Source organism: Grammomys surdaster, unplaced genomic scaffold, assembly GCF_004785775.1.
Source record: "Grammomys surdaster isolate TR1022 unplaced genomic scaffold, NIH_TR_1.0 150, whole genome shotgun sequence".
Lineage (NCBI taxonomy): Eukaryota > Metazoa > Chordata > Mammalia > Rodentia > Muridae > Grammomys > Grammomys surdaster.
In genome coordinates, this window is record NW_021604608.1 from 16868995 (window position 1) to 16886660 (window position 17666).

General features: G+C 40.1%; 1 protein-coding gene across 4 annotated transcripts in view; it reads right to left on the minus strand.

Annotated features, from left to right (window-relative positions):
• Arap2 (ArfGAP with RhoGAP domain, ankyrin repeat and PH domain 2) overlaps positions 1-17666 on the minus strand; it is a 166642-nt gene that overhangs the window by 139942 nt on the left and 9034 nt on the right. For 3 of the 4 annotated variants that reach the window (XM_028765223.1, XM_028765220.1, XM_028765221.1), the window contains exon 2: positions 10869-11904. In XM_028765223.1, coding sequence (XP_028621056.1) covers positions 10869-11764 — 896 coding nt within the window. In that variant the 5' untranslated portion in view covers positions 11765-11904. Of the gene's footprint in view, positions 1-10868; positions 11905-17666 lie in introns of those variants that run through there. The other variant, XM_028765222.1, reaches the window with a different exon arrangement.

Genomic DNA, 17666 nt, shown 5'->3' on the forward strand with positions numbered 1-17666 from the left:
GACTATGTTGCCTGCCACTGAATCCCTTTACATACCTGGTCTGCCTAGTTAGGTCTCAGTGGAGAGGAGGTGCTTAGTCCTGCTGGAATTAGATGTTCAAGGGTCCAAGGCGGGGTGGCACCCAAAGGGACTTCCTCTTCTCTGAGGAGAAGGGGAGGGGTCATGGGTCTGAGAGATTTGTAAGGACAGAACTGGGAGGAGAGGGAGGAGAGGGCTGCAATTGGGATGTAAAGTGAATAATAAAAATAAATTATGAAAATAGAAAGAGGAGATATAACAGCTGAAAGAGCCAGAGGTACAGGAAGCCTTCTATGGGATTGTGCTCCAAGAAATCTCAAAACAAAACAAAACAAAACAAAACAAAACAAAACAAACAAACCAAAAAACCTACACACATGAAAACTCAAGACCACGGCTGTACAAATGTGATCTAATGAAGGACACCAATAAACATGCTAATGTGGAAGGAAGAATGCTCAAGAGGCCCTCAACCCTGCACAAACAACGACAGAAGATAAACAGACAGGAGAGCAGGAGAAAGTCTTCTGCCGAGAAGAACACACCAGTTGGTTATCCTGTGCCAGCTGGTCATTCCAGAAAAGATACACAAGCAGGTAGACTCAGCAGGTTGTTTTGCATACGTAGAAGGTAAATAGAATAACAGCCTGTATGTGATATGACAGTAGGAGAGGACTAGAGAGATGGCTCCCTTGGTAAAAGTACTTACTGCATTTCCAGGCATCCGGACTTCAGTTCCCAGTACTCAGTACCTAGTCAGGTAGTTCACAACTACCTTTACCTCTAACTCCCAAAATCCAGCATTCTCTTCTGGTCTCTGAGGACATCAGCACTAATACCCATATACCAAGACCCCCCCCCACACACACACACATTTACAAACGACCTAAGTCTTTTGAAAAAGAACTAAGGAGATGAAGACAGCCTGTGGAGGTGGAGAAGGAGTAAGGGGGAATGCACTGGGGCAGGAGGGAGATGAAGAGCTAAGAACAAAGTGTGATATAGCTGAAGGTATCATGAGGAAACACATTGCTTTGTAAGCTAACATTTTAAAAACTGAAAGTGTATTTATAAAAAGAAAAAAAGACTAAACATAAAAATTTAAAAATAACAAAACCCAAAACCACCTTGGGTCACAAGAACATCTTAATCAACTCTCATAAGATCAACCTTGGACCGTCAGCCATCTCAAAAAGGAGTGAAATATGAGGTAATTCAAAAAGCTGCAGCTCCTCTCCTGGCAGCTGTCTCCTTTCCTGGTGGTCAGGAACAGCCCTTTGTGGTTAGTTGTCCTTGAGGCTGACAGCAGGTTGCTCCCAATATATCAGTCACTAAAGCACCAGGCCATTTCCCTGTGCATATGTGCATCTGCACGCTCAGCACCAGCCTGTACTGTATCATCAACACCACCCTCCTCACCGCCTTATTGGCTTTTCTAGGGATTATAAGATGAAACACCATACAAGGAAAATCAGGTCTACCATGATTTCAGAGGGGAAAAAAATGGTCAGCTTATCCCACCAATACACGACCCACTTCAAAAATGTTCATAAAAATCTGTACGATCCCCAACACAGAAGCTTCTTGGCTCCTAGCCCTTCTCTGTGAAAGCCTCAGTAGCCCTGTGGAGTGCTTGCTTACTTTGCTGAGTAAACGTTGGCTTTATTCTTTGTGTGTCCCAACTAATTGTTTTCCATCTAGAAGCTAGGAACTAAGAGATCACAGAAAAACTTCTGCTTTCCTTGTTCAGAGGGATGGCACTGTGGGAGTTATCCCCAGTGGTCATCTGACTGCATAAATAATGAATCCTCCTTCACCGTTTTATTTCTATGTGTTGATTGGATTTCCCCTCACCAAGGGGTGACTCAATCTTATCAGAGCTCCTGGACTCAAGCCTGGCTCTGCTTGGTCTTGGTTCCTCCAGCAATCTACTCATATTGAGAGAAATTGATAAAATGCATAAAATTAAAAGACAATTGTATTACAGTTTGGCATCACTTGGGAGTAAGCCCAATCCTAACATGTTCACCTCTTCTCTGCATAGTATTATATATATATAACGTGCAATAAGAATAGGAACTTTGCATGTGTAGAGTCAGCTATGAGACTGTTATGCCAGCTCTCAGTGATAAGCTCTTCTCTTGGTCCTACTGCCCAGGGCCTCTGCTGACTGGCTATCCTCACTCTCAACTAATTTCCTGTAATGAAAAACAGTCAATTTAAAAAGATACTTATTTCAAGAGTCCATCCATCCATCACTGTGTTTAGTTATGTAAGAGCTCAGGGGGGAAAATGAGTCAAGTGTCACTATATTTAGTAGGAAAAAGAATTGTTTGTCATTTCAGTAAATCTAAGCTGTGTGTTTGTTTTGGAAAGTTTTTAATAGGAACGTTCTTCATTTGTAATAATGACAATGTTTCAACAATGTACTAGTGGAATAAATTATATTTTAATATAGTATTATATAACAGTTATTTCATAAAATACATACCAACTATACACACACACAAACTCACATACACAAATACACACACACCCCAACATGTTAAGGCCTTCATTTTGATACAGAAGAATACAATATTCAACCGTCTACAAGAGTCAGGTGTGGTAGTAGCCTGAAATGTCCAGACTTCAGGAAGATACAACAGGAGTACTGGGAGTCCCAGGCCAGAGAGTGTTATACAGGCAGACCCTTTCCCCAAACAGATGCTGTCTTCTATGGCTAACCTACTGCATCTGTGGCAAAAGCCAGAAGTCATACAGAGAAGAATGAACACAAACTTTAAAGTAAGTAACTTCAGACAAGGCAGGAAGAGCCAAGCAAACTGACATGGTAATTTCTTATTCAACTAAGTTTGACTTTACTATGAAAAGATGTTATATTTTTTCTGCCTGTATGGTGTTTTGTTATCACTGTTATGAAGTTTTGTTCCACTTTATAAAGCTTTGGAATGCTTGTTATTTTACAGATTATGAATAATTTTGTCTACACTGAAAGTCTTCGATACAAAAGGGAAAAATAATAACTTAATCAAGTGAATATTCAATATACCTATAGAAGTGATTTTCATAGTGTGATGTGTGTGTGTGTGTGTGTGTGGTTATGAACACGTTCATGTCTGTGTGTATGTGGTGCATGTACATTAATGTGCTGGTGTTCATACCCAGGATGCACAGGTAGAGAACAGAGAAGGACATTAGGTATCTTCCCATAATGCTATCTGCTTTACTGACTGACAGGATCTCACACTATACTGCAAGTTCCCATTTCAGCTAGGATGGATAACCAAATGACCAACAAACTCTTCAGTTCTACCTATCTAAGTTGGGGTTATAGGCCTATGAATCCCTGCTTAGCTTATATATGGATTCTTGGGATTTGAGCTCAAGTCCTCATGCTTGCACAGCAAATGCTCTTACCAACTGAACCATCTCTCCAGTCCCCTTTTCCACAAAATACTTAATCATTAAAACTGCCAAGAAAAGCACTAATACGCAGACTAATATCAAAGAGTTTCCTTACAAACTGCATTTAAATACTATTTGGGCAAGGCAGTCAAACCCCAGAAATAATCAATCATGTACTCTGTAACAGATCTTCATTTCAAAGAATGTCATTTTAAATTGCAGTTATTACAGTGGTAACAAATGACCGTTACAGACTTGAAGCCAGAAAAAAAAAAACCCACATTCCTTAGGCAGCTGTTTAAAAGTGCACTGAGGTTTCATAACATCTGCCTAACACAGATAAAGCTACACTCAAAACCAAAGGATAGGTTATCTACAGCATAGAGCAGCAATGTAAAATGCCTAATGCACAGTTGAGTCTCTACCTGTGAGCAACTTAGAAATGCCCAAGACTAAGAATAAATCATCATTACAGGATTGTAGCAGCCAAGTATATCACATTATCATGAAAATACTTTAAATCTACTAGAATAAGCTATGATTTAATATATTTTTTATGCTTTGTTTTTACAAGACAGTATACATGAATGACCTTTTAAGCTTTTGTAAAGTCCTGTATATGGATACACATTATTATCTTCTGTGGGTGGTTTGAATATGCTTGACCCATGGGGAGTGGTACTATTTGGAGGTGTGGCCTTGTTGGAAGAAGTGTGTCACTGTGGGGGTGGGCTTTAAAGCTCTACCCAGTGTAGAAGAGATAGTTTTCTCCTGGCTAGGGTTAGATCAAGATGTAGAATTCTCAGCTCCTCTAGCTCCATTTCTGCCTAGAAGCTATCATGCTCTTGTCTTGATGATAATGGACTGAAACTGTGAACCTAGAAGCCAGCTCCAATGAAGCATTGTCCTTTATAAGAGTTGCCTTGGTCGTGTTTTCTCTTCACAGCAATGGAAACCCTAACTGAGGTGCCCTCTAACAATAAATTTATTATTTAAATTTTAGTTACTTGTTCAACTCAGAAAATTTCAGAGGTTTCATCTTAATGTATTCTTAGGGCTAACAAGAAAGGAAACCAGATAGCTTAGTGGGTAAAAGCACTTACTGCCAAGCCTTAGGACCAGAGTTTGATCTGCAATACCCACATGGTGGAAGGAGAGAACCAGTTCCTACAAGTTATCCTCTTTTGTCTTTACATTTAAAACAAAGGAAAATAATTTTGCAAGAATGTGTTGTTGTAAAGAAAGCATGTAAGAACAAAAGCTGACTTTAGGACTTCATAGCATTGTTCTGTTTTACAGTAAATGTGAACTTTAACCTCCTAAAATGTGCGGTTTCCAGACTTAAATATGTGGTTTCAAGACTACATGTGTGGTTTCAACAGTTCCATGCTAGAAAGATACTACTGTGATATCTAAAGCCCACCCCAGTCTCAGGGCCACTGGTAGCCCCTCTGATACCTCCAGATCAGGCAGACTTCTTTTCTATGCACAACAGGGTCAAGAGTACAGGGTCAGCAGGAGTACTTAAGGAAAGCGGAACTCTTTCTCTTTTCTATTTCCCTAATATGAAAATCTCTGAGTAGGAAAATGAAGTACCCTAGATCTAGATAGGCATGGGGTGGGGCAGGGGTGGAGCACACACCAAATGGGGCTAAAGGCTAACACAATAACAGACTTGTATGGCAGTAACTCTATTCCGGGCAAGTCTGAACCCATTCCTGGAACTCCCCAATTCCTCCTCTCCTCCTCACCTTACCAATACTCACCCCCCCCCATCCATTACAGTTAGCTTATCAACCACATCTGCTAGTGTGGCAGAGGCTTGTTCTATCAGCTCCTCAGGAGGCTAAGGCAGGAGGACACTAAATTCAAGGACTCCTGGGCTATAGAGTAAACTCAAAGCCAGGTTGGGCAAATGGTAAACATGTGTCTCAATATAAAAAGTTTAAAATAAATGATAATTCTGTGTTAGAGCGTTTATCTAGCATGTACTAGTCCCTGCTATGCTCAACCCTTAGCACCAATTAAACAACACACACACACACACACACACACACACACAATCAGTCTAAACTGCATAAAGAAAGCTACCCTAGCACCCACCACCCCTTGATGGGGTGGCTAGGTTATTTCTCTTGAAATGTCTGCATACTTACCTTTAGGTATATGTATAAGTATAGGAGAGAGAGAGAGAGAGAGAGAGAGAGAGAGAGAGAGAGAGAGAGAGAGAGGGAGAGAGAGAGAGAGAGAGAGAGAGAGAGAGAGAGAGAGAGAGAGAGAGAGAGAGAGAACACCTATCCCCTCTTCCCACAGGACTCTCACTTTCCCAAATCATATGTAAATCTTTATTAAAACATTTTTCCAATAAACTCTAACTTTGCTTCAAATATAAATGAGCTGATATAATTATTTAATTCAGTAACTGACTATTACTGCCCTTTATACTTTCTGTTCATTTTCCTATTAGCTTATACAAACTATTCTTCCACACTGGGAAGAAGTTTGAGTTGTTTTCCTCATCTAGGATAGAATCTCACTCCGTAGCCCAGGCTGGCTTGAAACTGGCAATCCTCCTACCTCTGCCACCAGAGGGCTGGAAATATAGACATGAACCACCATGCCAGACCCAAGGTTTTTTTAAAAAATTTAAAATGAGGTGGAGATGGAAGTACGTATTTTATCTGCTCTGGGGCAAACAGATCTCCACCACTACATAGCCAGACACTGCTCCCTTCCCATGACTCCCAAATCCTCATTTTCCTCTTCTTAAGTGCTCAAAGCATATTTTATCCAAAAGAGTGGGTCTGCAAGCTGTACTAAGTACCAAATAATTGCATGAACTATGTGTAAAAACCATTAAACCGTAGGAGAGGAAAAAGAACATATTTATTTTAGTGGATCTAAGACGTATGTTCTTTCTCTCTCAGGATTAACCTGCATGGAGTCATGGGACACTCTCAGAATTCCAAAGGGGAAAAAGGAAGAGGTTTATCAGAATTTCTACTCTGGGCTCCAAAAAGAGTAGCACCAAGTCAAAGCAGAGACAGAAAAAAACAGAACTAGTGTGGCATCACTGTCCTCTCACCACACTAGACCTGCCCTCCAAAGAAAAGGACAGGTGTGAAGAATTCAGAAACAAGTCAAAGCAAGAAGAGAAACATGGAACTAGAATATCAACTGTGCCTGATAAGTTAGGAAAGAGGACAGAGGAAGGAGACGAAACATACTTGTTATCAGGCACCAAAAGGGTACATGCAATATCTTTGATAGATACTATTATGTGATCAAAGAGAAACTCCCCTTCTGTAATCCACAGCTGTGTTTGAAGGGTCATTCTGAAGCACTGTGAAACTGTGTATGTGCTATCTGTAATGAAGAGGACCACAAAGAAAAACAGACAGTGACCTTTGGGAAATAAATTCATTTGGTTGTTCCTTTTGTGACCTGAGTACCTCCTGAAAGCTCAGGTAACAGGCATGCACGACTACACCTGGTTTATTGAGTGCTGAAGTCACCTAATCCAGGGCTTCTTGCACGCTGGGTAAACACCATCACCTGAGCTACAGCCTCAGCTTCCCCCATTCTAATACAGATGTATATTTCTCTTTACTCCGAAATAGAAGAAAAGAAGGATTTCAATGAACAAGTCTAAAAATCACACTATGAACACTACACAGGAATTACTTTATAATTCATAAGCTTCCATATTATGTTACTTCTAAATTTTAAAAAGTTCTTAGTTTTAACAACAACAGGCTTTCACGTGATACAGAGATGCTTTCTATCCAAAGCAGTCAAAACTAAACCAATCTGGTATGTAGAATGTTTTAAATTAAAGGCACTTCATTCGAGTGTTTAACAGCAGGTGGGAGGACACTGTTCTAACCTTGGCATTATTTCTTAAAAGCAGAAGATGAAGTTTCCCAGTAAAAGGGATAGCACCCTTATCATCAAGGTCAGACATGGAGATGTCACTAGACCCAGAGTAAATTGTACATACTTCATAAGAAAAGAACCCTTAACTTTTGTTTACACTGTATATGGAATTAGGATTTTTTTCATGGTTGGTTACACTTTGCCCCATTTGATGCGTGCGGGTGTTCTTACTGTCCCTTCTGATTTTCTTCTCTATGATGGTACCTTCAGTAATGCTAGTCCTTTTATGTGATGCTTTCTGCTCTAACTCCAACATCCATCCAGTTGTACAATCCTGTTGGGACTCTCAGAAGATGACAGTGTAGGACCACAGGCCCTGGGCAGCTACATATAAGCATCAACATCTTTAAAACTTGCAAAAATAGCACAAGCCATCTGATCTAAACCTACTGTTTCTTTTCTCAGAGTTTCTCCCAGACTTACCAAGGGATTCAGTTGTCATATGCATTCACAGTAGACACCTCTCACATACAGAAAGTTCCTCTCACATAGGAAGAATGTGCGCTTTTACTTAATTGCTCAAATTTAGCAAGTTTTTAAAGCTAGAAGGTTATATAATCTGTGATCTATAATCTTGAGTCAAATTCTTATATATTAAGAAAACTTTTTAAAATCAATATTAAGAAACTGAGTTCCACTATACCAGCATGGCATGATAACCCTAAGGGTACAGTAGTGGTGTGTATATCTTGGTGCATATCAAGAGCTCTCTAATTAGACTTAAGACCGATTCAACAAGAGGGAAGTCAGATCTGGTACTAGAAACATGGTAACTACCCAGAGCTAGTGAAATCATAGATTTGGAAGAGAATGCTACTAACACTACTTTTCTAAACTAGCATAATCCCTGAATATTACTCTATTTGTGCTTATAACCAGATATGTGTAGTCCTCTTCAAAGAAACTTTTCAATGCAACAGAGACTATCAAAAAAAAAAAAAAACCCTACAACCAATTAAAAACAAATTCCTCACCTAAGGCTTTTCATTGCAGGAAAAGCGGGCAGAAAACCTATCTTTGGATCCCTTTCCCCTAGCTGGGCTGCTCTGTCTGGCCTTAGTGGGAACAGATGTGCTTAGTACTGATGAGACTTGATGAACCAGGGCAAGTTGGGCACATCCCCTTCTTTGAGGAGAAGAGGAGGGGGGAATGGGAGATAGGCAGTGTGAGGGGCGACAGATAGGAGAGGAGGGAGGGGGACTTCCATCTGGATATAAAGTGAATGAATAAATAAATTAATGAAGAAAAAATTTTTAAAAAGATCTAGAGGATCGCAGAGCTTGCTATGAGACTGTCTCCTAGTAATTTCAGAAGCTATACCCATAAAGTCTCACTAACATGACTGCCTTGACATGATCTGAACAAAGACAGCAGCAACAGACATGGCAAAACAGACTGGAGGAGGAGGGAGCTCCACAGCCCTGAGCTCTACAGAAAGAACTATACAGGTAACCAAGGAATGCTGAGAGTGGGAGAAACAGACTTCCCCAGGGAAGAGCAGACCAATTTGCTAACTAATTCCAACCGTCAGCCCTGAAAAAAAAATATTTACAAATTACATTATACAGAGTTAAAGGGTTGTGTTTAGGAATACAGATACATATATGCATGTAGCAGCAATTCATTAAAAAGACGCCATGAGTTTGAAAGAAAAGAAGGAAGGGTGTAAAGAATGTATGGGGAGGAAGAAAGAGATGGAAGAAATGATGTAATTATAGTCTTTACATTGAAAATTACGGAGAGGATAGCTCTACAGTTACATTCTATTTATGTTAGCAACCAGGGCCCCAACCATGATCACAAATAGACTCAGCAGTGCAACCAGGACTTCAAAACGCTCTCTATTGCAATTACTGACTATTGTAATAATATCATACTTTTTTTTTTACAATTTCTGCCATTTTCATAACATCTTTTATCATCTCACAATACATTTCTTATGCTAAATTTTTGTCAACATATTGCAATAATTGTATGTAAGGAAGGACACGCAGTTTGCAATCCTCTCTCTCCTACAGCAGCTGTGATCCTCAGGACTTGGTTAATGGTGATTTTTAAACTATGTACATTGCCTAGTCTTTCTAAAAATAAATACTGAAAAAAAAAAAGAAGAGGAAAAAGTCAGTAGGTTCTGGACTTTGTAAGGCAAGCTAGAGGTTCAGCACTTAAAGATGTTGTTACCACTGCTTCTTGGTAAACAGCAGGTTTCACCTGTCTGATGGCATTGACACCTCTCTGGAATCAGATCTCAGTCCCCTGACCCTGAGAGCCTGAGAAAATGAACCAAAGATTGAATCTCAAAGAGTAACACGGAGAGAATCACCCCTATTTCCAGGGTCTCAGTGAAAAATAGACAGACTAAAAGTTATGGAGCAAGCTGAGGCCTGTATATTTTATAGATGATATTTTTACTGCTTATTCCTAGCAAACACCAGACTTTGCTATTGGTGTCAGGCCCATCATGGCAAAGAGAAATTAATTATGGTCTCTCCCCTCAAAGACTTTATGTTCTAATACATTAGAAATACTTAAATTCAACCAGGTCATAAATTGCTACACTTTGCAGAGATGTACTGTTATCTCTTCTCTTGCAAATACAATTTCAATTGCCAAGGGTCCCACAAGGCAAAAGAGACTCAGTAGCAGCTACAGATTTGGGCTGGAAAGACACCTTTGCAGGAGGTATCAGCCTGAAGTGTGAGCAGAAAGCCTGAAAAGCTCTGTGGCTCCACAGTGTGAGCCATCAAGCCTGAACCACACCTCACTTCCCAGCAGAACCAAGTGTAGCAATCAGTGGAAAGATGGGTAGGTCATACCCGACCCATCCCTGGAGAAAACCCAAACTATTTTAGGTATAACTGATAAATGATGGAAGATTCTCACTGCTTTAAGTCAGCTTCTTTGAAATCATCTGGTTACTTGAGAATACCTGAAACCCAACTGTATTTAGTAAGGTCACTCTCACTGCGGTCTGCAGTTCTGGATTTCATGTACATGGCTCCATACTGGACTTCCACAATCTTTTTACTTGCTATGTTTTACTTTCTACATTTGCCTTCTTCACTAGACTGCAAAGCTCTTCCTTTCCTATATCCTCCTGCCCAGTGCAACTACTTCCAAGTTCAACAGATTTGTGTTGAATTATTAATTGGTGTCAAGCACTGTACCGAGCAATGAGAAACTGGCATTAAAAGTACATTCCCTGCCAAAGAGTAAGTAATGAAGGGGAAAGAGTCAGCAATTCAAACCTGTGATCTAGTCTAATGGAACATAATACCAGATGAGGAGGGAGGATAAAGGAAGGAACATCCAGGAGGAGCGAAGGAAAGGCACGTTTTCCAATGAAACAGGGAAGGCTATAGTCCCCTGGTAAGGTAACTATGTATCATCTGGAAACAGGGTCTGGGGAGTCACATGCAGTACAAAGAACACACAGGTAAAGTGTCTGGAAGAAGAATAATGCAAAGGCTGGTATATTAGTCAAAAGTTTCTGTCCCAATGCTTACCTCCCTGAAATTGATTTTGTCGTCACTGGGATCTCTGGTACAGGGCGATGTCTCAGTAGAAATGATCGAGAAGGTCTGGAAACCAACTTGCTCCGGCTTCTCATGGGGCTGTGGACAGGTGAGGACGGAACATACAGTTCATTCACAACCATCTCCCCTTGAAACTGAAAGAATGGGGATGGCGGGAAGCTTTCTAACACACCATTAGTCCCATTTCTAGAATGTGTTTCTGATGCTGGATAGTCCACAGTGGGAAGACATTCAGTATTTGTGCTAAGTGCCTTGCTGGAATCTTCTGATGCCAAATTGACTTTTTCTGTTTGTTCTTCTCCAGCTGTATATTCCGCAGCCTTCTTGGTAATCAAAGAATCTATTTTAACATTTACACGACCAGATAAAGAATCTTGTGAAGAATCCACATTCTGGTGTAGCTCTTCTTTTGGACAGGGCAGGTCATGGGAAGAAAGAGATAGCTTATCATGTGATGTAGGAGACGGACAGTTTCCTTCACTAAGGGTACTGGTTGTAACCATCTCTGATGGTGTGGGGCCAGGTCTATGGACAGTAACAGAATCAGAAGATTCTATGCAGGTGTTGCTGCTGGAAGACAGAACACTGTGTTGCTCGTTTGGAGTGCTGCCATTCTTTGCCTTATGCACGTTTGCATATATTGGGAAGTCTTGCATTTTTGAAAAGATCATTTGTAACTGTTTAAGTATCCTCCTACGGTGTCCTGTAGGTGATATTCCAATTTGATGTAGCACGCTGTCATTTATTGACATGCAGTCCTTCACAGTATAAAAACCAAATTCGCGGAAATGTAAGAGGTACTGCTCCAAGTTGATGCTCATCAGGAAATCTCTGATGTCCACATTTACTTCACTGACTGAGGACATAATGGTGGCTTCATTACTATCTGAGTAGTAAAAGCTGCACAATGAGACACACACACAAGGATGAACTTCTTACGTTTTTTTTCCCCTATCACTTCTGACAAAAGTCTTTAGAATGTTATTTTCTGTTCATGTGCTCAAACCTGGAAAATATAATTAGGATATTTTCATTATAAGGAAATATAATTATATATATATATATATATATATATATATATGTATGTATATATTGGCTTGGGTAATCACTTTATGCCCAAGTCTCATTCCCATCATCCACAGCTCAGGCATCAATTAGCAAAGCCTGGGTTTATGTTAAACTTACTCTTGGAAAACAAAACAGAAACAAGACAATTGCCACCTGCTGAGACTAGACTGCTCCTGGCCTAGAAAGTAGATTCCCAGGCTTAACACAAAGTTGAAGAGCAGAAGTCCTGTCATAATAACACAATTAAACTGACACTCACGTATGTATATATGTGAAAAAAATAATTTATTTCATTAGCTTATAAAAGCAAGGGAAAATGATGAAAACTGGTTCTCAAAGCCTTTGTGGAAATTCTGTAATATTCACCAAAAATTAAAAATTTTCAAAAAATAGAATAGCATAGCTGAGCAAGATAAAGACCTGATTAATATTCTCCATAAAGGGCAATATGATATCTGAAAATAATAATTAAAACTCCAGGTGTTACTAGGCAACTTCCCAAGGAGTACATTCTAGTCAAATAGTAAGCATCCAGTCAGATACAAGACTTTAAAATTAATATTAAATATTCATAAAGTGGGTATATTAAACAAGAGCCCCCAAAGACACTGAAAGATTATTCTCCTGGCTAGTATTTTTTCTTAATAGCTGCTTTACAGGAACAACTTTCACAGCTGTTTCTGACCCTTAAGAGACAGGCAGACTCCACTGCTCCTTACGTTTCAAAACAGCAGGTAACATTATGTGTTAGCAGTCAATATTAATGGGCATGGTAACACCCGCTGAATAATAATCAGGTGATTTCTAAGTATAGGAAAACCAGTAAGAAGAGGGTGAAGTGTAAAATGTAAAGGTCCATGTTCTCCTTCAATGTGTTCCCAGCAGAGTCTAATAGCAGGTTCCATTTCCCCTCAAAGCCTTTTGCTTTCTTTTTTATCCTTGTATTTTCTTTTTTGTATTTTTCAGAAGTAAAGATGGAGCCTAGGACCCCATTTATGCTATATGAGTGCTCTATACTGGAGTTTCCCACCCTTTACTAAAGCTTGAGGTGATTTCACTAGGTTGACTAAGCTGGCTTTGAACTACTTCCATAGCCCAAACGTGTGAACCTCCAAACTCATCCTTGAATGGCTCATCATTATAGGTATATGCCACAAGTCCTAGCATCACAGGCTTTTCAAAAAGCTAACTTATCTCAGTGCAGGATATATGAGTAAGTGCAGCCTGTGCAGAGTTCTATATCTTATGCTTTAAGGAAAAGAATAACCATAGGAAAGTTATAACATAACATAAAACAAGCAAAGGAAAGTTCCCTAACCGATTTCCTTTCTGCGGTATCTCTCTGGAAATTACATCTGCTATTGCCCTCCAAAGGACACTGCATAGACGTAGCATAAGGTATCGACTTACATGTTTTAAAAAAAATCAACAAATACTGTCTAACAGGTATAGCCTTAGAGGAGGCTGTCCATCTTTGTTTAGGACTTACTACAGAAGCAGCAAAGTTAAAACGCAAGAAAACAAAGCAGGAAATGCATGTGTAGGGGAAGAAGTGGGAGAGGGCCTTAAGCCACACTACCAAATACAAACCACTTTACTTTGTAATTGATTGTGTGTGTGTGTGTGTGTGTGTATAATTTTCAGGACAGTAGGTGGAATTAACTGCTACGATGTATACAGTAAGTGAGTATAGAATCTATCTCATTATGAATTATAAGCACAATGGATCAGAAGGACTGTTTTGGGGGGATAAAATAAATTCCAAATGTCACAGTCACATTTACCAGCTCTCACAGAAAAACTATTAGCACAAAAACAAACCAACAACAACAACAACAAATTTTTTAGCCTAACATAGAAATATTTCAAGAAAATTTCATATTTTTCTATGAGTGGTTTCCATCACCCACCCACTCCACCTCCATCACTCAAATCTGAGATCCGGAAGGATTCCCCAAGTCCACTGTTGTGTCACCAAGTGCACACAGGGAACAGACAAACTACTGACTTTATTCTTTTTGCTACAGACTAAGCTATGCCTCTACTCCCAAATTCCTGTGCTAAAGCCCTGACCTTCAGTGGAACTATATTTGGAGATAGTGATTTCTGGAAACTAATTCCTTAAATGATGCCATTCTGATCCAATAGGATTAGATGCTTGTAAGAGATATCACGGAGCTTGCTATTCCCCTGCCAGGTCAAAACAACCCCACTTCACCTGAGTACATGGCAAGAAGAGAGTGCTCACAAGGATGGAATCAGAATCTGCCAGCCAGCAACTTGACACAACCTCTATGAGAAACACATTTCTGTTGTTTAAGCCACACGGTCTGTGGTATTTTGTTATACCAACTGGTATTTCATTATGTCAACTCACTGACGTACACCTCTGCTCTTCCTGCCTATGCCCAGGACCACACCCATTCTTTAAGAAACTGCAACTTCTCCTGAATAATTCTTCTTTCCCTTATTCCATACAATCAGCGATTACAATAATCAGAGTCTCACAATTGTCAAGCTGAAGTTTCTTATAGTACCATGCCACAGGCTAGCCTCTGTTTCAAGAAAAATAAAACCACAACAACAATAGCAGATTATACTGATGTAAACAGTAAGCATACGCCAAACATCATACCTTGTGACTATCTCCTTGTAGGAAGTCAATTCTGTTAAGAACTCTATTATATTCCAACTCTCTGTCTACCAGCATCCCTCCCTCACTTCAGCTCATTGTTAACTGTTCTTCCTGAGGCAGGAAGCTAGTTATTTTTGTTCCTTTAGCATATGTCATCTCTTCTTGTCTGCGCACCATGTATAGTTCTGAGGAGGCAGGTATTACCTCTTCTATGTAGGTAACAGTTGGGCCCCTAAAATAGAACAGCATGCCCTTTTCTCCATATGTATCTATAACTAGCTCTTGGAATGTGAGTGGTAGAACTGGATTATCAAGAATAGAAGTAACTGGAAGACGGATATTGCTAGATTTGCTTGTTTTGAGTGTGTCTGTGTTTTCATACACAAAGTCTTTCCTTTCACAGTATATACTTTATTTCCTGGGTGCCTTAGCCGAGGACAGATACATCAGTGTTCTACCTAAAACTATCTCTCTGCTATTATTCAACATGCTAAATATGGATACAAAGCTGGATAACTTTGGAGACATGGAAGAGGTTCTCCACCCATAGACATTGCAGTTCTTTGCACTTTACTACTAGACCTGTCTTGCAATCACCTGACTTTTAAACAGTCTTACTTCAAGGGCTGAGCAACCAATGCTGTTCATAGGTCAGGTCAAGTCTTATCCTAGGAGACTTTTGATCCAAAGAAAGCAATGAGAAATACAACGAGATGGGGGACACTCTTCAGTATGAGATAAAAGCAGCCCTCTGTGCTTCTCATGGGGTGACTGGAAGGCATGGTCTGACTCAGTGATTCTCCAGCAACTTATTATGCATAGCAGGACCAGAAATGCCTCTCAACACCCACCATACATACTTGAGGTGCACACTGAATGTGGTAAAGAGAGTTTCAAATCCTCTACAGTCCTCAAGCCTGCTCTGGAGCCACCCCTCAAGTTTTACCTTATCATTCTTTTCCCTTGAATGGAAAAATCCTAACAGTCTCAACATGCTGCACACAAAAACAGGGTCAAACTATGATCAAGCCTTGCCTCCTTCACTTCCTAGAAGCAAGAACTCAAGTATGGTACCAACACGGTGATTCAGTTTTATTTTCTGTGAAAGGCAAACACTCAGAGGTACTCGAGCATTGGTAATAGATCAGAAGGCAGAAGCCATTCCACTCAAACTCTGCCTAGCATTCACCCATACTATACATTCAACTCCATCACGAGATGTACACTCACTACTTAGAAGTTCCTACTGTTGATTCCTTTCTGTTCTTAGAGAAAGAGCAGAAACAGAGTTTAAGCTTAGAGGAGAGTTTAGGGTCCATGGGAGAAGAACTTATTCCATGTCACAAGATAGAAGCAGGCTGTTTAGGCCTACTCACTATGTTCTGTTGCAGCAGAGGGAGTTTTGAATGTACTGTTTGGCCTGCCTGTCCTTGATTCAGCCACCCAGAAGAATATATGCATATAACAAATACAGGGAATAACTAGGTATAAAAACAAAACACACACACAATCTCTCTCTCTCTCTCTCTCTCTCTCTCTCTCTCTCTCTCTCTCTCTCTCATACACACACACACACACACACACACACATATGCACACACACACACTACTTTTTTATTCTGGCTTTAAAACCATCTCTACCATCTTTACTAACCCCTCTCCACTCTTAGAATGGGGTTCCGTACCCCTTCTAATGTTGAGATGCTAGGTACAGATGTATGTGAAGAATATTTCAGTCTCTGATTGGAGACTGATCTTTTAATACTCTACAGAATAACTGGAGGCGGAAATAAATATTTATTTGGTCTTGTGTTAAAAAGAAAAAGAAGGAAGAAAATCATATTTGTGTCAGATCTGAAGGACAAAGAGAGCTGTTTCATGACAGTTATGATGTTATGACAAATAGCTTAAACTGAATAATTTATAAACAATAGTGATACACCACTCATAGTTCTAGAGCACAATAAATCCAAGAGGAAGGTACCTGGTGGTCTGGTGAGGCCCAGGCTCCACCCACTTATGCTTTCACACCTTGCAGAAGAGGGGACCGGATGACAAGCTTGCTCTTTCTATCTGATAACCTCACTAATCTCATCCACGAATGCTCCCCAGAAGCTGTGATTTAATCCCCTTCAGAGAGTGTTACATTAGGGGGTTCTGATCTGACATCATCTGAGAGGATGAACACATTCAGAACATAATCTTAGTTAGATCTTGCCCATTCCATGGGCTGATGCAGTGAAAAACCAGAGTCTGAACCAAAGGGACCTGGATCAAATAAAAGTCACCACTCACAGGCTGTATGCACCTGGGAAAGCAGTTAGTGCCTCTTCAGCTTCCTCAACAGAAAATTAGTATAACTCATCCCTATACCAGCTCCCATTGGGCTGTTCCGAGAAGTGAATGAGTTAATATATTTGAAGTATTCAGAACACCAACTAACATACAAAGAACATCAAGTCTGGGTTGCCCATTATTATTTTACTATCATCCCATAAGACATTCTGTCATCGGCAGATCACCTTCCAAACTTTCCCAATAAACACCAATGTGTTGTTCACAAACATCATACAGCATGTGTTGAAACATGGTACAAATGATGTGCATTGTAAACATGACTGTGCACAAAACCATACTATTCTGCTGTGCTTAAATGAGGAAGCAAACAGAAGGGGAATACCTCTTACACTCATATGACACAAGCATGACCTATGTGTCACTTAAGAAGCAGTTTTACCATCTTACTGAGCTCTAATCTCAATCCAACTACATCTCTTCAGTTTTCCTGCTGCCACCACCCAAGCCACTATTTTACTTACCTGAGAACTCTCTAATAGGTCCTTGAACCAGTATCCCTAATTCTGCCTTGGCTCCCTCCCTGAATATAGCAGATTCTCAATGAAGCATTATGAAGCATTATGCTTATAACACAAACCACATCCTAACACCCCATAACTTCTCACATTCAGGTTCCCTGACTCTGGCTCCATTGACAACTACAGCCTGTGTCTAAAATGGACTCTCTCTCTCTCTCTCTCTCTCTCTCTCTCTCTCTCTCTCTCTCTC